Source organism: Dermochelys coriacea, chromosome 10, assembly GCF_009764565.3.
Source record: "Dermochelys coriacea isolate rDerCor1 chromosome 10, rDerCor1.pri.v4, whole genome shotgun sequence".
NCBI classification, from domain to species: domain Eukaryota; kingdom Metazoa; phylum Chordata; order Testudines; family Dermochelyidae; genus Dermochelys; species Dermochelys coriacea.
The window spans coordinates 71,775,236-71,794,179 of record NC_050077.1 but is presented as its reverse complement, the minus strand read 5'-3'; the positions used below and the strand labels follow the sequence as shown (position 1 = coordinate 71,794,179).

Genomic DNA, 18,944 nt, shown 5'->3' with positions numbered 1-18,944 from the left:
AAAAGTCTGTTTGCCATTCCCAGAGAACTACAGGGACAGAAAGGAAACGTGGGGGGGGTGGGGTGGCAGGGGGTGGGGTTTGAGGGAAACTTATCGCATCTCCATCAGCAAAATCACAGGGCTTGTGCCAGTCCTATTTTTCTGGAAGGAAGCAAATGCAGCAACTTCACTTATCTAAATATCAAGCAGCAAAGATCTGGGAGGCTGGAAACTAAAACCAACAGAGAGCCAGTGTAAAAGAAAAAATGTTCAGACCTCCCAATGCTATGATTTCCTTCACAGAGGCATTTCAGTCATCTCCTGCTGGGCCCTTGTCTTAAACCAGTATTTCTGCAGCTCAATACCTCTTCAGAACAGCTGCTGAACTACTGGCTTCAGGTTGTAGGATCAGTCCCTTTTTTTTGTCTGGGAGATCAGTTTCGATAGGGGATCCCTGAGTGCCAATGGGAGTTATGTGATAATCATCCATTTCCTTTGAGGAATGTTAGAACTGGGTTGTTTTAAAAGAAGACAGGCTGTAAAGAAGCCTTGCGAAATCGTGGCCAGTGAGAAACCACAGAACCTAGAGATGAAAATGACCTATTAGATCACTTAGCCTGTCTCCTGGGGCCTCAAGCAAGATTGTTCCCCACAATTGTCTAACATAGTTTTAAAAGCTGCAAGCAATGAGACTTCCATCACTTTGGTTGGGAACCCGTTCCACTGCCTGACGTCATACAGACAAGGAACAAGGGGCATGAAAGTGACTGAAGGATGCATTGTTACATCTGCATTCCACTGGGAGCAGAGACTACATACACCTGTGCCATTGGCGACACTACAGTCTGCCACTCGGGGGGGGGGGGGTGTCTTCGTACGCATTCACTCGGCTAGACACAGGACCCGCAAGGTCCCAGCCAGGAACACAGTTTCTAGCAGTGATTCTGGAGAAGAGCTAAGCAAGTTTTTCCACTTAGCCATTATGCTAATGGGGCACAAATTGACACACTCCCCCCTGCAACTTCTTCTCCTTTGCAAGCCGACAGCATACTCACCCCAAAGGTGCAGTCCCATCCTGCTCCTTCAAAAAGACACAGTAGCACAGCAGAGCATTTGGGGATGTGCCTTTGCATATGTGCCGAGTGCTTTTCTTGACAGGGGCATCCTGTCTTCCCACCATGCGCAGGGCAAAACTGTATGGAGCCGTCAGACCTGATCACCGGCCAACCCCCGCCCCCCCCCCCGCCCCGTCAGCTCCCCCTGCATGTGAAAATCCACATTTAGAGAAACTGAGAAGGTGTCTCAAAAGCAGAGAGGAGCCATTGCAGAGGCGTAACTAACCAGTACAGAACACAACCCAGGCTCTTCCTGGTAAACAGGAGGGACTGCTTCACAGCCAAGACCTGGCCCATGCAAAGGGAACGACCCAAGTGTTAAATATCCCATCAGAGATTAAATCCTCCCAGATCCCCCTCTTTGTACAAAAAATACTAGAGGCTTAAACCAAGTCCCAGTGAATGGAGAGCCAAGGGGGCAAGCTATCCTTTCTGGTGTGTCTGTCTTCTCAACAATTGGTTCTTCCCTGCCCCAAAACTGGCACGTCCTCATCTGACAGATACTCTAGGCTCTCCCTTGCATTCTCGCTCAGGCCTTAGCATGGCACCACTGCCAGCTTCCCATTTAGTGGTGTGTTACTGAACTTCAGCTGCTAAGCCCCAGTAACTGTACAGGAAAGCACAGGGAATGGGCCACAGTTTTGGTCTAATAAATTGGTACAGCTGCCCCAGAGGAGGGGAAAGCACTGTACTGGGCCACCCTTAGGTGTAAAAGTCACCTGCAGAGAGCAAGGAGTAGCCTTCAGTACATTTGGCTACTAGCCTTGAATGCAACATTTTTCACTCACAGCCTGTAAAATGAGACTCACCGTTGGGTGCAGGAAGTGAAACGCCTCATTATAAAAATAAATATGCAACCGTAATAAAGCTGCCTAAGATCCCAGCTCTGAACAGAACACACTTTAGATGCAGACTTACCAATGACAAATACATACACCCAACGAACAACAGCGCTTAAATCAAGCCTTTCTTCACCAATCAGCCGAGAGCTGGTTCTGTGTTTCTGCAGTTACAGTTGTTGATATCACTAGCACATTAGGCAGCAAATGCACTTGGGTCCTGACAAGTAAAAGCCTTTCTTCGGAAGAGAAAACAGCAGCCTTAGCTTTGGATTTCCCTGCCTTTGTCCCTGAAAGATTTAATATTGCTCAGGCCTTGTTCTGCTTGTATTCAGACGAGAAAAGCTCACAACACAGCACAGTTCAGACCCCTGCCTGCTGGTGACCTTTGCTTTTTTGCCAGTGTTTGCCCAGAATTATAGCCTCATTTTCCTGTAGTCTTAGTCACACAATTTATTTTTTGTTTATTTCAGTTTCTACCATCAGCACCGCTTGAATTTAATAGAACACTAGCCCTTCCAAATACAACTATGGTTTACTTAACCCAGGGATGTTATGGTTTACTTAATGGCCAAGGGATGTGCTGGCCACTGCTTCCCGCAGCCCCCATTGGCCCAAAGTGGCAAACCACGGCCTTTGGAGCTGCGATTGGCCGACCCTGAGGACATGGCAGTTAAACAAACTGGCCTGGCCCACCAGGGAGCTTACCGTGGCAGGCCGTGTGCCAATCCCTGACTTAACCCAAGTAGTGTGCTGGACTTGTAATACTGTCCTCTTCCTTATGAGGTCTTTTCCAAGTGCTGTCTAATTGAGACAGCTTATTCTACCCACTACTGGAGAGAGGCAGTCGGACGAGCTTTGAAGATCACATTTTCAAAAGCAGCCTCTATAATGAAACTCCATTTTCACACTTGCTTTTGCACATATATTCCCCCACACTGAAGTTTTTGCATGCCATTTTTCACACCCAAGTTCATGCAAATTCAAAACCCTGAATTCACATGCATGTGCCAGCTGATCAGGTTTGCACATACAAAGCATGTAATGACCATCTAAGTCTGAGAGATGTGTGCAAAAACTGGAGTGTAAAGAGGTTTGTGAGCAACAATACAGGCATGCAAAATAGAAGGCTTACTTCAAGACATGGGGTTGAGCCCCATTTAAACGCTGAGTGCTCAATGGCCCACCCTCAAGAAGTATCCGCTTCACCTAAATGTAAGAAACGGGAAATCACAGAAGATGTGAAAAAAAAAAAACCATGAGGTCACTGAAACCACAACCCAGGGCCAACCACAGCATAGTGCCTGTGCCCTCATGCACAGCAGGTTTCCATCTAGGTGAAACCCTCGAAGGGATTTGCCTGGGTTAATCTTTTCCCTAAGTAAAAGTGCCCCACTGCCAGTGCAAGGAAGGGCAACAGTCCTGTTTTCAGTTAAGGTCCAGGACTGCCCTCGGGTCTGGCCCACCTCCCCTTTCAAAAGGCATACGAGAACCAGCTCAGTTAAAGGAGTCGAGTAATGGGAATGCCCTGGTGTGGGGATGTGGGGAGGGGAACTGAAATAAGCCTAAGCTAGAGTCAACTGGGGTCCTTGGGCATGGCACGAGTAGCCAGGCTGGGGGAGAGCTCTGGCATTCCTGGCAGCAGAGCGATAGCTAACCCTCTTCATGGGGGGAGCGAATGGAGGATCTGCACAATGTTGGAGTCACTTGTGCCTCCCTGGTCCACAAAGGCACCCACATTCTAGAGTAGATCTTTTCTTTTTGGCACACTGTATGGGTTTCCCCAAACCCTGTGCTATCTCTGACACAGTGAGACCACATAGGTTCCACAGCCATCAGGAACTTCTGGTCCTGTGGTGGGTGAAAGAGCCACCCACGCAGACTAAAGGGGCTCTGTATTAATTCCAGCAAAAAGGAGACTCCTAGGTATGTTCCCCTATAATTTGGTCCAGCGTCCTTCCCAACTCCCACAGCATGTCTGCAACTATTTCCTCTCACCAGTACAGAAATGAAACTATCAGAAGCAAAACCCAACACACACAGGCCCAAAGCAATGGCAGCACGGGAATCATAACTCCATGCCACGGTATCAACCCTGCCTTACTTTTTTGCTGAGCAGCTGCTCAAAACAAGCTTTGACAAGAGAACCTTTCCCCAGTGCCATAATTGCATTTGGTGGGGCTAACAATGGGGCAGTCTGACAGCCTGAGTCTCGGTGTTGGGAGCTTAACATCTTTCAGGGGACATCTTTCCTCTCTTTTCATTAGACCAGTTATTAATAACCATGCTGCATTCAGGCCTGATGTCTTTCCTTGCTCCTGCCCTGACCTTGCTCAGATGCCCACACACAGAGCTGGCTTGGGGAACCCACCACTCATGGGATGGGGCGGGGGGGAGGGATCCCTGGTTTGCAGCAGAGCTGGAGGGTGGGGTGCTCCTGAATTTAACATGGAATTGTGGGGTCTATGAGTGCTATGACTGGGAAAAAAGGTTTGAGAGCTAGTTAAATGGTGGGGGGGAAGGGGAAAGATGGGGTGCCTCTCTCACCAAAGCCAGCTCCCATTGTCCAGGTGCCCCAGGAGAACAAAGCCATGCAGCGCATGGGGGGAGTGGGGCACTAAGTTGCGGTTTCTCTATGATCTATGGAGCCATTAACACCCCTTCCCTGCCTGTCCTCCTGCCAACAGCTCAGTTCTGTTATCCAAAGCGACCCATACACAATCATTCAGCATTGTAATGCCAACAGCCCAGCACACTGCCCTGACTCCAGAGTCTGCTGCCCTGGCCTCACCCCTTACCGCCAAGCACTGACAGATCCTGGTTTTTGTAAGGCGGGCCAGGGAGTCACATTTTGCCTCCCCTCCCCTCCCCTCCCCTCCCCTCCCCAATGCCTTTATTACAGCAAGCACCGCCTGGACCAAATAAGCCACTGCACCCACCCCTCTCCAGCAGCCTCAGCCCCTGCAGACTCCACTCCACTAGCACCAGAAAGGCCTTCCCCTGGCTCTGCCTTCTTCCCCTCCCTGTGCCAGGGGCCCCCTCCTCTGATTCAAGCCAGCAACAAGACAGCTCCAGATAAATGGAGTGATTGTACAGGGCAGAGGAGGGGGTTTCAGCATGCCACAACTACATCACCACCTGGACAGAAGCATCCTTTCTCGAGTGCAGCCTGCCCTGTCGATTGCTCTGGGTGGGGGGTGCTGGAAGGGGGTAGGAGAGAAGATCCCCCCACTCCTTCCATGACAAGGGCCACATCCCAACTAGCTATTTCTGGGTCTACAGCGGTCACCTTTCAAACTCTGCCTTGACAGCACCCTCCTCCTGGCTAGAGCTGCCAAGCGGCATGTTGTCCCCTCATCCTCCATTAGCCGGAGGAGAAACGAACCAGAAATGTTTTGTTTCCCAGGCCAGCTTCAAGCAGGAGCCCACCTCTGAGGAAGCCTTTCGCCAGGAGGTTGATTCCTTTTATTGATGGGGGCGTGGGACAGGGAATGCTTCTCTGCCCCTCCCCTGGCTGTCCCAGTCCCCTTGGCCAGGCCTTTGTCCTCATTGACATGCAAGGCTGGCCGCAGTGGCCATTTGCTGAGCCGTCTCCTCGGGAAAGCACCACCTTCCCCTCCCCCAGCTCCCCGGGTTACCAGTGGAGCTATTCTTCAGCCTCTGCATTTTCACAGCAGCTCAAAGGCAGATGCATCAATCCTTTCAGGGCTTGGAGATGTGAGGGGAATGTCAACAGGGCCTGGGCAGGTGCTGACAGGTTCCCAGCCATCTCCCAGACTCCTTCGTTTCCCCTGCACCACCCCCATCCCTTTGGCAGATATACTAGGTATTGGACCGGGGGAGAGGTGAGTGGATGGTGGAGGTGGGGGAAAGGAAGGAGGGGCAGCATGGCGTACTAACCCTGAAGAGCACCCCTGAAGCCGTGCAAGCCAGTCCCCAGCCAGATGACAAACTACAGCCTTTGAAGACACGCTGGGGGGGGGGAGCCCTGATTTCAGTGCCATTGCGCCAGGGATGAATTTGGCCCATCTGTATGGCGGGGGGTCTCACATCTCTACCATGTCCCCTGGCAAAATAAGCAGGGTGGAGGGTTTTGCTTTCAAAACCACCCCCTATTTGGAGACAACGCATGGGCTGGGTGCCTGTCCCGCATGCCGAAGTGCGGTCAAAGCATCCTTAGAATGGCTCAGGCCCCTCCCCAACTCTGCTCTCTGTATGGCTCTCCCAGGCAGCTGCTCTTGTCCCCGGCACTGATCCCCAGAGTCTGACAAAGGATTGGCGCTGGGCAATAGAAAGGTTCAGTTCCTCTTGTCTGTGTTCTGTGGGAGGGTGGCTGTTTCTTGTGTGTGGTTTACCCGTAGGTGCCGCGATCCTTTACTGTATGTTCCGAAAGCCTTGAGTCTATACATTTAAGAACTGGCAAATTAGAAAAATTGTCCTGCAATGTCAAAAGGAGGAAAAGAGTGGGAAGGTGGGTGAGTGGAATTGCAAGTTCCTTCAGGGGCACTGCCCTCGCTCAGAGCCCGAACGTCCAGGCAGGGACTGAGTCACACATTCAGTGCATATCTTACAAATGGGGCAGGGCCTCCTCCCAGAGCTTTTCCCTAGGACTGCGTTTCTGTGCTAGCAAGAGTCTTGAGCTCAGCCCGAGCAGACAAAGCACAGCCAAGTCATGTTTCACTTCTCCACAGCTTGGGAGAAAAGATTCCTCCTTTTTTTTTTTTAAGTACTTTACGTTTCTTCTCTTCTTTTTTGTTTTATTTTTTAAAGTCTTATAGTTTCTGTAACAGCAGCTTCTTTCTGTATTGATGTGGAAGGTATATATATCTATATCTATATATCTATAAATATATATAAGCCAAACTGCCTTACAGGTTGTTTTGTTTTGTTTTTCAGTGTTTTATGTGTAGCAGGCACTTGAGTTTATATGAAGATGTTTGCTTGGGAGCTGAAAGGGGTGGGGAGCAGAGGAGGTAGGGGTGGGTGGAGGAAGGCTGGAGCAGGAACTTTTGACAAGCGGCCACTGCTAGCCAAGGATGTCCAGGTAGATTGGTGTGGCCTTGCCAAGAGCATGAAGGATCTTGTAGATTTCCTTGATGTTGAGCCGCTGCTGAGGTTCCCTCTGCCAGCAGCCCAACATGATGTCATAAACCTCCTTGGGACAAACTCGAGGCCTCTCCAAGACTCGGCCTTGGGTGATGCACTCGATGACCTGAAATGCAGAACAGAGCTGGTGAGTCCCCCACAATGAAGCGCTGTGAATGTCCCTTTGCCGAATCTGCTTAGCCCTGGATGGTAACCAACATTTCATCAGAGCCCTAACGAGCCAGCAGATCCCTCTGATTCGAGGTGTGCAGGCTCCCAGCAGGTGATATACAGCAACAGATTCTCAGCAGCTACCTCCTGCTTTTCAGCTGCAGTTTTGCAATCTCAGTGAAATATACTCTTGATTTTGCAAACACTATTAACTCCAGGCACAACTCCTCCCAGTTTGACACCTAATTACCTGACTGTACCTATGGACCAGAAGGCTTAGTCAAAGGAGGAGTCCAGTGGTAATTTATATAGAGGAGAAGCTGACCCTGAAAGTGATATGTCAGTTTTTCCTGATGGTCTAAGAAAAAGTTAATTTTTTTATATCATCAGTCTTTCCCCCTGCTGAAAATAAAAGCCTTTTCCATGGTGAAACCCAAGAAAATTTTACTAGGGGGATTTCAGAACATCATCTCCCACCTGCTTCTCCCAGGGCAAATTTGTCTAATTTTTGATGTTTGTAAGCAGAAAAAAACCCACTGTTTCATCTTGGATCAAATTCATGATGGAAGAAAATCTTGCAAATGTTCACACCTCGCTCTAGATCAGGTCGTTGCCGGTAATGAGAAAAATGCGAGTGGCTCGTGCAGCATGAAATGACATCTTTAGAGTGATTCCAGGGGAAAACAATTCCCCAAGCACCTGCTTTTTGAATCCTACTCGCCAGGGAAAAGAATGTAAAGGGGGGAAAAAGTGACTTGTCAGAGAGCTGTTATTACTGACTAGTCCCCTGTCTGGGAAATGATGAGTCGCCCAGCACTGCCATATCTGATTGACCTGACACACGCAGCAGATAAACACAGATCCCAAACAGTGCTACTTGCGAGACAAGTAGACCAGCGAGGGGGGCCTGAAGTTTATCATTTGTGACTAGTAATGGGGCCCGGCACACATCCAAACAGACAGTTATCAATCTGATGTTTGCATAGACATAGCAAGAGGAGAAAGCGACTAGGAGGAGCTGTGGATGGGAGGGCGATGGAAATGCAGTGCTGCAGACAAGGCTCTATCACTGTACAGCGGATGGCAGAGTCAACTTTCCGAGCCTTAGTGGAGCAGGCAGAGAGACATGAACTAGGACCACTAAAAAGCTTCCTGTATTGAAAGACCCATGGTGAGCCCCTATCTTTAGAGAGGAAGCAAGGTTTAAATTTAACCAGTAGGGCTAGCTTTGGGTCTTCAGGTGGTCTTTCACTAGCCATTTGCCCTATTCCATCTTCCCCTCAGCGAGGGTCTCATCTAGTGTTTAGCAGAAAGTCTAAAAATGCTCATTTTAACTTTAACCAGCCAACAGCCAGATAAAATCTAGACTTGTGTCCCCTGTAGATGTCCCGGAGTGGAGAAGGTGTGTCCCAGACCTGCTCATCCTCATTAAAAGTGAATCTAAGATCTGGTGGAGTCAGTTCTCCAGTGGCCCCTGGACTCTGCATAAGTCTCCACAGCCTGCTTCTAACCAGCAGGCCAACAGCAAACACATCCCTAACATTTGGGAAGATGAATGTACGATATCTTGCACAGGTTGCCTATGAATTCTTTCCTTTGAGGAGAAAAGGGAAAGGGACAGAGGAAAGACAGGGTCAGGTAAAGATGGAGGTGACTATGGTTAAAAGTCACCCTGTCTGGATGTGGCAGTACTATTCCTAGCCCAACAGTACCAGCTTTATATGTTCAAAGCACTGTTTAAGGTTAGTAGATGGGTTAGTTTGATTATCCCCATTTCACAGATGGGGAAACTGAGACAGGTGCAGAGACATTTGTGCGGTCTGGGTTCCAGCATGACAGCTCATCCATATGGGATGTATGCACGCTCATTTGTGTGTGTCTGTGTGTGTGTTTGTATTTATCTCCAAGGCAAATGCAAGAGCAGCTCATTAAGTAACATAACAAATGGCTTCTGTGATCATTTCTCTCACTCTTTGTGTCTCTAAAATGTTTGTGCATGCTGCTTCAGGAAGGGCACTGAGCTCACAAATGGGCAAGTATTAGCGATGTAAAGAAGCACCTTGGATAGTCCCTCTCTGCACTCACTCAATTAAGGGATCTGTGTCTGGAAAGCAGAAAATGCACATATCTTGTTAAAAGAGGTAAAATTTCTGAAATCCATTAGGCACACAATAGGATAAAATGTGCATGTTTCCTGGGCACAGCTCTGTCACTGCACTCAAACGTGAGCTGGAGCACTGCCTGCTGTTCCAGACCTGCCTCCCCTGGATGTAACTTGAGCCTGAACTGCAGCAACCCCTACTAGCTCAGTTCTGAGCATGCTTCTGTGCTTATCTAGCCAAACAGTGTGGTGGGTATGTTGCTAAATCATGGATTTGGGCATCAAGGGACCTGGGATCTATTCCCAACTCTATCACTGTGTCAGGCTCTTTGCCTATCCCTCTGAAAGGTGCTTTAAATTCTATGCCTAAAAAGAGCCATAAGAGTGGCAAGCATTAATTACCACTGTTATTGTGAACATCTGGGAGGTGACCCTCAAACTCAGTGCACTGATTGCTCTGAAAGCCTTGTTGCAAAGAGGGCAATGGAAGGAGAACAGCCCTTCTCCCCATGAGGAATAATTTTTATGGCCAGATCTGTCCCTCCCACATTAGCCCACAGCTCCCACTGGGGTCAATGGGAGTTGTACATGAACATACAAGGGAAGTGCCTGGACCATAGGTGTTCATTGTGTATTGGTATTTCCCAGTTTTTCCCCATTTTGGGGTACATATTGAACAGCCTGACCCAGCTTTCTATAAAATACTGGGGTCCACTCCATCCCTGCCCCTCGCCACCTGCAGCTCTTGCTGTGACCAACATTTTACATACCCGAGATTGGGAATTCTGCTGGAAATAATTTAGGCTGCTGCTTAAAGTCAGCCCAGCCTACCCAGTGCCAGTGTTGGGTGCATTAGCCCCCCATGTACCTTACTTTATTTGTGGCTGACTCAAACCAGAGAAAGAGGCAGGGAGTGGGATGGGAGGAATTATGGGTTGGGGGATCTTCTCAAAGTAAGAGCCTCTGTCAGGCTGCATTTCCCAGATGGAAGTCATGGCTTCACCTAGCCCTTCCTCTGCGAGGCTATGACGCTGTTATGGACAATGGCACCCAAGGTGGGGGAGGCCTAGGACTTCCTCCTGAGAATGTGGAAGGCGGTGGTGTACCCTGGCTTCCAAGATGGATAAGGGAGGCGAAATAACCCACCTCCAGGTCTCAAAGTGCCCGAAACTTCCTGCAAGAAGCATGCTGTGTGACAATGCTCCTTTCCATCATGTCTCGTCTCCCCTCCCCAGCCAAAGATGCTATGGTTTATCCTGTACCTCTGTGTTTGAGAGCTGGAACCAGGGCTGCTTCCCATATGTGAAGATCTCCCAGAGGATCACCCCAAAGCTCCACACGTCACTCTCCGTTGTGAACTTCCGGTACATGATGCTCTCAGGGGGCATCCAGCGGATGGGCAGCATGGTGTGTCCTCCAACCTGCATGGGGACAAAGGCACAGGCAAGTCTAGGTTATTAGAGCCATAAGAGAGGGGAAAGGCTTCACTTAGAGCAGACTACCCATGTGGATGCTCAGACAGGCTAGGCAAGCTAACTCCTCTCTCTAACCCACACACACTCACCCATCAGTGCAAACTGGCTAATATCCTAATATGACAGATTGGAAGTGAACTATATTGAGATAGGTTTCAGAGTAGCAGCCGTGTTAGTCTGTATTCGCAAAAAGAAAAGGAGTACTTGTGGCACCTTAGAGACTAACAAATTTATTAGAGCATAAGCTTTCGTGAGCTACAGCTCACTTCATCGGCATCCGATGAAGTGAGCTGTAGCTCACGAAAGCTTATGCTCTAATAAATTTGTTAGTCTCTAAGGTGCCACAAGTACTCCTTTTCTTTATATTGAGATAAATGATGAGCTCCAAAGATTCCCCTCTTCCCAAACCTGATGTACAAAGTAATACAACAAAATGCCTAGAATGTGTTCAACTGCTGATGAAGCAACAAAAGACAGGAAATGTACGGTCCAAACCAAAATGCTATCCTTAGCCTTCCTGGGCCTAGTTATTGCAGAGTGAATGGCATATTCAGTTTTATGACTGAAATACATAGAAATACGTACGGCAGAGGTATGTCAATGTTCTTTATAGCTTTCCTGCTGCCTAGGACAGCCTCAAACCGGTTTGGGCTCCTATTAAATAACTGCACAAAGGGGTGTTCACCCAGAAAACTGCACCAGGAATCCACTCAGAGACAAGCAACCGCAGGTGCAAAAGCACAGTCAGTGGATGAAGGCTTGGCCTTCAAACCCTTAGATACCATGGTGATAGGCGCAGCATAAGAACCTATTCACAAAATAAAGTCTTCCCCTTCACAATGTCTGAAATCTGTGGAGCCCGTGAAATAATAGCCTGAGACTATTCCTCTGAGGAATGCTGGGCAAGGAAAGCATTTCTGGGACAGAGTTCCCCCATCGCCAGTACATTTCAGTCCAACAGGGGAAATACACAAGCAGCAGCAGCAGGAAAGCAGAAGGAACCTCCTTGTCCTTGCTAGAGATTTTTGTACAACTCAAGTCTCTTAGTAGAACCAGCTTCTCTCTTTTCTGTCCTTCAATACAGGAATCACCATCTGCAGGGGGAATAACTAATTGATAGGAGTTTTGAACCGCAGGTGTTGAGAGCAGTATGGCTCCGTGTCTCTGGCATTCATCTCTTGCAAGGGCAGAGTATCCCAGAGACTACCATTTTTTTGGTACTGATGATGAGAGAATCCCTTCTGTGTGAGTGTTTGTCTGCACGCGCACGCTTGGGAAGCTCTTTTCATACTATTACAGATACTGACCAGTGCAAGCACGAAAGTTCGACCATGTGGCAGCTGGAATGAAGCGGCTGGAGTCTTCCTCGGTCTCTGGAGATGAGCAGAGGCAAAGACTGCTGCTTCTTGGGACAGGGGCTGGAGTGCCTGACCTGGAATTTCAGCAACGCAGGGCAGCCTGTGTGCAGTGTGCTGCTGCTGCCATTTGCGGAAAGAGGGCTGGTGTACATTTTTGTAAGTAAACAAATGGCACAAAGACAGTACCCTGACTCCATGTCATTGGTTTCCCATCCAAAGAGAAACCATCCTGCCAGGCCCACAATTTGATCTTCTGCTCGCTCAAGGGGGCAACAGTACTCAAAAAGAAAACGCTTTGCAAGTCCCTGCTTTCCTCACGAATTCTGAAACCTCCCCCGCTTCATTAGATTGCTGCTAGTGCTAAAGCGGTGACAGGTTTCAGAGTAGCAGCCGTGTTAGTCTGTATTCGCAAAAAGAAAAGCAGTACTTGTGGCACCTTAGAGACTAACAAATTTATTAGAGCACAAGCTTTCGTGAGCTACAGCTCACTTCATCCGATGAAGTGAGCTGTAGCTCACGAAAGCTTATGCTCTAATAAATTTGTTAGTCTCTAAGGTGCCACAAGTACTGCTTTTCTTTAGTGCTAAAGCGGTGTCAGTAAAGAGGCAAGCTACAACACTAAGCTACAGAAACAATTTAATAGGAGGTGTTCAAAGTAAGTTATGACATGGGTAATACACATGGCAGAGAGAGCCCTTAACCAGGAAGTGCTGATCCAAACTTCCACGGAGTTTAATGGGGTGCAGATCCAGGCTCTCAGAGTTCTGTCAACTGGCCCCATCTCTAGTTCTTAGTAGAGCCTAATTTTACCAGAAATATGATTCTTTAAAGTCTCAAAACGATCTTCCACTTTAATGTGTGCAGATGCTCAAAACTGCAATTTGTGAGGTTGAAAAGCTTATTGTATCTCCACACCTCCCAGTTAGAGATCCAACTTTGGCTGAAATGCTCTCCGTTTGCTGCCTTGAACCCCCAGGAATGCTATTCCTATTGCAACTGGAAAGACTTCTTCCTCTGTTCCTTTTAAATCTTGGCTGCGATTTTAGCTCTTTCCTGCACTTCCAGCTTTTATGACTTGCTTTCCCTTATTTTGAAGGGCTCCAAGGAAATTCTTTGTCAACACAACATGACATATATCCAAGCTGATTACTGAAAATTATTTTGTGCTAATGTTTGGCTCTCCGCACTCCTTTAGTAGCACTGACTCAGTTTTCCAAAAATCCTGAAATCACTGCAGAGTGCTGTAAATCTGCCCTATCTTGGCGCTTGTTCGACATACAAGTAGTGAAATATATATTGTGTGCATTTAACTTCCTTTTGAACTAGACCCGGGCCAGTCAGGAAGTTTGTGTGCCAGATCCTCAGCTGGTATAAACTGGTGTGTAGCTTCCTTGGCTTCAATGCAACTACAACAATTTATACCAGCTGAGGATCTGGCTCTGAAAGTAGAGAAATGAGCCAATAGTCCATCTCATCTCTAATGAGCCAAATCATGAGCCAAGTCATTGGCCTTCTCTAGACACACATTGGGGAAAAATTACACATAAAGTGAAATACAAGGTCAGCTGTTGTCCCAAGGATGTAACGACAGAATGTTGGCTTAGTTAATCTGTTCATAGACTTGCAGTGCCAAGGGGCTCATCTCATCTCTGTACTTCATGTGCAACTATCTGTTATTGAAAAAAATACCAATAATTCTTTAGGAAGATGGACGTAGGCAAAAACGAAAGACTGGAGCCCAAAATATGCCCAACCTAGGGCTGTATGTAAGGGTTTCTTGGGAGTTCTGTATTTCAGAAGGATAGCAGCTTTCAGTGGACACAGAGTTAATGTAATACCTGTCATTTTACGTTTTCGAAGCACCAGCAACGTACAAGGTTGATTACGGATATAAATTATAATCCGCATTTCACAGATGAGGAAACTGAAGCACAGAGAGGGGATAGGACTTTGCCTGAGGTCACACAGTCAGTCATGGCAGAGCTGGGTATTGAACACAGGAGTTCCTGGATCTCAGCCCTGTGCTCAGTCTACTATGCCCCCCTGCTTGCTAATATTGCAAATGTTATAATCTAGAATTGAGAGCAGACAGATTGGACTGCATAGGCTATACTAAATAAAATGGCATGTGGCCTGGATAACAGAAGATCCTCCTTACACCATGTGCTGGCTACAACAGACTTTGCACTTCGGGGATTCTTCCCTGTTCTTAACCTCTGCCTCCCACTGTATAATCACATTAGCGTGATTCCCAGGCCTGTTCACTGTACCTGGGACCACCTGGAGTAGCATGCATTGGCAAAAGCACTGGAGAGAAATGAAGCTATTAAATAAACCTGTCTACAAAACAGACTTTATTTTTCCTTTTTCAGAGCCAATTTACATTTCATGTCCTTGGCTCTGGAGACAATCATTACATATCTTTATAGGGAAGATGAAAGTTTGTTTCAATCAATCCACAGTTTGCTGAGACAGAGCCTAGGGTGGCAGTTTCCTGCAATAACAGTGATCGTGCAGGCTGACTCCTTGTCAAGAAACTGCTGCTTCAAAATCATTTCTGAAAGATTCCTGTCACTCTCTTCTCCACCCTCCACCACTCCCACCCAGAATCAGAGACGGTAGAGCTAGAAAAGAGCTCTTCTGAAATCCAGACCTGCCTCCCTGGGGCAATGCAGGATTGTCCAGTGCAGTCTTCAAAGTCCCAAATGATGAAACTCTCACAACTCCCCTTGAGAGACGTTCTACAACCTGGTTACAGGTTTCACTCTCAAAAAGTTTATCCTGATATTGAACCTAAATTCTTCCTTTCTTCTCTTTTGCGCAAAAGGACCCCATCCTCCTTTCTATTTAAACTCTCTGTATCATTGACACAAATAACTATTGCCCTTGAGGAATTCCACCATGATTTCAACAATTTCCATCCCACCATCAACCTCAGCCTAGACCAATCCACACAAGCGGTCCATTTCCTGGACACTACTGTGCTAATAAGCAATGGTCACATAAACACCACCCTATATAGGAAACCTACTGACCGCTACTCTTACCTACATGCCTCCAGCTTCCATCCAAGACACACCACACGATCTATTGTCTACAGCCAAGCTCTATGATACAACCGCATTTGCTCCAATCCCTCAGACAGAGACAAACACCTACAAGATCTCTATCAAGCATTCTTAAAGCTACAATACCCACCTGCTGAAGTGAAGAAACAGATTGACAGAGCCAGAAGAGTACCCAGAAGTCACCTCCTACAGGACAGGGCCAACAAAGAAAACAACAGAACGCCACTAGCTGTCACCTTCAGCCCCCAATTAAAACCTCTCCAGCGCATCATCAAAGATTTACAACCTATCCTGAAAAATGATCCCTCACTCTCACAGATCTTGGGAGACAGCCCAGTCCTCGCTTACAGACAGCCCCCCAACCTGAAGCAAATACTCTCCAGCAACACACACCACACAACAAAAACACTAACCCAGGAACCTATCCTTGCAACAAAGCCCGATGCTAACTCTGTCCACATAGTTATTCAAGTGACACCATCATAGGACCTAATCACATTAGCCACACCAACAGGGGCTCATTTACATGCATATCTACCAATGTGATATATGCCATCATGTGCCAGCAATGCCCCTCTGCCATGTACATTGGCCAAACCAGACAGTCTCTTCGCAAAAGAATAAATGGAAACAAATCTGACATCAGGAATCATAACATTCAAAAACTGGCAGGAGAACATTTCAACCTCTGTGGCCACTCAGTAAAAGATTTAAGGTGGCAATTTTGCAACAGAAAAGCTTCAAAAACAGACTCCAAGGAGAAACTCTGAGCTTGAATTAATATGCAAACTAGATACCATTAACTTGGGTTTGAATAGAGACTGGGAGTAGCTGGGTCATTACACATATTGAATCTATTTCCCTATGTTAAGTATCCTCCTCACACCTTCTTGTCAACTGTCTAAATGGGCCATCTTGATTATCACTACAAAAGTTTTTTTCTCCTGCTGATAATAGCTCATCTTAACTAATTAGCCTCTCACAGTTTGTATGGCAACTTACAACTTATCTGTATGTATATATATTTCTTCTTACTATATGTTCCATTCTATGCATCCGATGAAGGGGGCTGTAGCCCACGAAAGCTTATGCTCTAATAAACTTGTTAGTCTCTAAGGTGCCACAAGTACTCCTGTTCTTTTTATAGCACCAAAGAGCCCTAGTCATGACCAGCACCCCATTGTGCTAGTTCAAGGGATCAGCAACCTTTGGCACGCAGCCCACCAGGGAAAGCCCCTGGTGGGCAGGGTCGGTTTGTTTGGCCGCTGGTTTGGCCAATCGCAGCTCCCACTGGCCGCGGTTCACCGTTCCAGGCCAATGGGGGGCTGCGGGAAGCAGTGTGGGCCGAGGGATGTGCCGGCAGCCCTTCCCGCAGCCCCATTGTCCTGGGACGGTGAACTGCAGCCTGTGGGAGCTGTGATCGGCTGAACCTGCGGACGCTGAAGGTAAACAAACCGGCCCAGCCCATCAGGGGCTTTCTCTGATGGGCCGTGTGCCAAAGGTTGCCGATCCCTGTGCTAGTTGCTGTATAAACACACAACATATTTGCAGCCTTCCCCCATCCCCACCTTAGTGGCGGCCGAACCTAGCTAGACAGCTTTAGCTCTTACTTTTTCTCTCTAAATCAACATCTCCAGCTTCCATATCCTTTCCATTGCTCTGCTCCTTCCAATACTTTCCTGGTAACATGATGCCCACAAATGAATGCAGCTTGCGGTGCATTTGCTTCAGAGCTGTGGAGAACTGTCTTTTGATAATACAGCCATCTTAGAATCAGGATAAACCACTCTCAAGGTCATGCACTGTTCTATAATCACACATTTCCAATGGCCCAGGGCAACTGGCCTTTTCTTTGGGGCCTCATTACACATCCGAGACAGCAGATTGCAAGATAGCAGGCCACTCCCTGAGAGTGGCTTACTGCTGTATTAGAGCTGAACCTCAGGGAAATGGGGAAGGTTCATGAAAGGCCAGGATTAATGGCCATTAGGGAGAGGAATAATTAGTTAATGCTAGTACAGCACTTTGAAGATGTAAAGCTATATAAGTGCTATGTATGATTATTATTATAAGGCTCCAGGTTTGACTGCCAGGAAGGAAGCCTGGTGTCTGGGGAAAGAAGTCTCCTTGTCCCAGCTTTCTGAATGACATCTAGCTGATTAGGAAGGACTAAAAAGACATGCCATCCCTAGTGAGTGTGGCCATACAGCAGCAAGTCACGGAGAAGCTTGCCAAGGTAGTGCAGTGTTTCAGACAATGAGGCGCTTGGGCACCTACTCTCTTAGATGTAGCCAAAACTAAAGACAGGCCTGGGCCAAAACCCTAGCCCAGAACTCCCGTGAACTTTGGATCTAGGGCTTTTGGTTCTGATCCCCATTCTGGAGATAAGAGCCAGCAGGTGAGTTAGGATCCAGAATCCAACTCCTCCAAACACCCTCTAACTGAGCCTGACCCAAATTTGTGATCCAGGTCTAGCGGAAACCGTTCAATGTACACAGGGCATCGCTTGGAAGGAGGAAGGCTCACTTGGCTGGCATTCATTTGGGAGGCCTCTGCTCTTTTCGCTTTTGCTGGTGCCTCACGGAAAAGCTATTCAGGTCTGAGCCACAGAAAATGTGTTTCTTTAAATGAGGCAGTTTTCTGGTGAATTTCGCCTTTTGTGTGCTGCAAGGTTAGATGTTCTTTGCTTGATTTCTTCCTGGATGAGGTAGGGGGAATTAGAGAACTTGGTGCCATCTCCCTGCCTGTTTGGTTTGTGAGTGCAGTTGCATCCATTCAGCAAATTAATTCCTTTTAAACCTGGTGACAGGACACATGCTCTCTGGTTGCTGTCTCAACTCGGTTGTGTATGGGGGTTGAAGCAGGGCTCTCCTTTAATTGCAGAACTGGCTGACTTCCCAGGCTGGGATGGGATGGAACATGTGCGCATGTCCTTTAGAACCTCAGCACCAAAAGCACCTGAAGATTCTCACCTTTGGATCTTCTTCCAACAACCAGATGTGTGTCCCCATCAGGACGCGTTCATTTCTTCTGAGGACAATACTTGCTGTTCAATAATCTAGAGCAGTGTTGAGTAAATAAGAACTGCAGGTGCCTGGGTCTTCTTCTGAGAGGACGTCACAGCAGAGCGAATATAGCTGAGATTTGGCTATGCTGCCACTTAAAACAAAAACAAGTGATGCTGCCATCTGTTCACCACAGCAGGCTGTGATTTTGTGAGTGCTCACAAGCTAAGCAGGGTTCTCCTTTGTAAGGGTTGGGATGGAAGACCCCTCAGAAATTCCTAGTGTTGCTGGAAATCTAGAAAGGGGCAGTCTTCCCTGGGAGTCTGTGCTGAATCCAATGCCTTAGTGTGGCGCTAGTAGATACTGTGCTGCTGGAAGTGCCAGTTTTCAAATTAGATGTAAAAGTGAGACCTCTGTGTTCATTAAGGATTCCAGGGCACTTTGTTCAAGGGCAGGGTGTTAGCCCTGATGTCCTGGCTAACTTTCAGCTACATTCTGCTTCTCTAAATATTCCCTGCAGACATTACATTTATTTTTTCTTTTCTAAACTGTCTTGCCGCTTTGCTATTAAACAGCTGGCATGTTCCATCCCAGAGGTAGCTGCATTTAAGTGCATGTGGGTGTGTGGGTATTCATTTGGATTGGGGGAGATGGAATTCCATTTTACCATATATGTAGTTTATACATGATGAAATGCACTAGAGAAATGTAAGATGATATCATCATCAACAATGGCACTGTAACCTCA

General features: G+C 47.5%; 1 protein-coding gene across 2 annotated transcripts in view; it reads right to left on the bottom strand.

The window, feature by feature from the left end:
- Positions 1–6,688: 6,688 nt before the first annotated feature.
- The window catches only part of NTRK3 (neurotrophic receptor tyrosine kinase 3), a 326,588-nt gene continuing 314,332 nt past the window's right edge, over positions 6,689–18,944 (bottom strand). For both annotated transcript variants that reach the window (XM_043493654.1, XM_038420117.2), the window contains 2 exons: positions 10,553–10,711; positions 6,689–7,145 (listed from right to left, as the gene is read on the bottom strand). In XM_043493654.1, the coding sequence (XP_043349589.1) occupies positions 6,960–7,145; positions 10,553–10,711 (345 nt within the window). In that variant the 3' untranslated portion in view covers positions 6,689–6,959. The remainder of the gene's footprint in view (positions 7,146–10,552; positions 10,712–18,944) is intronic.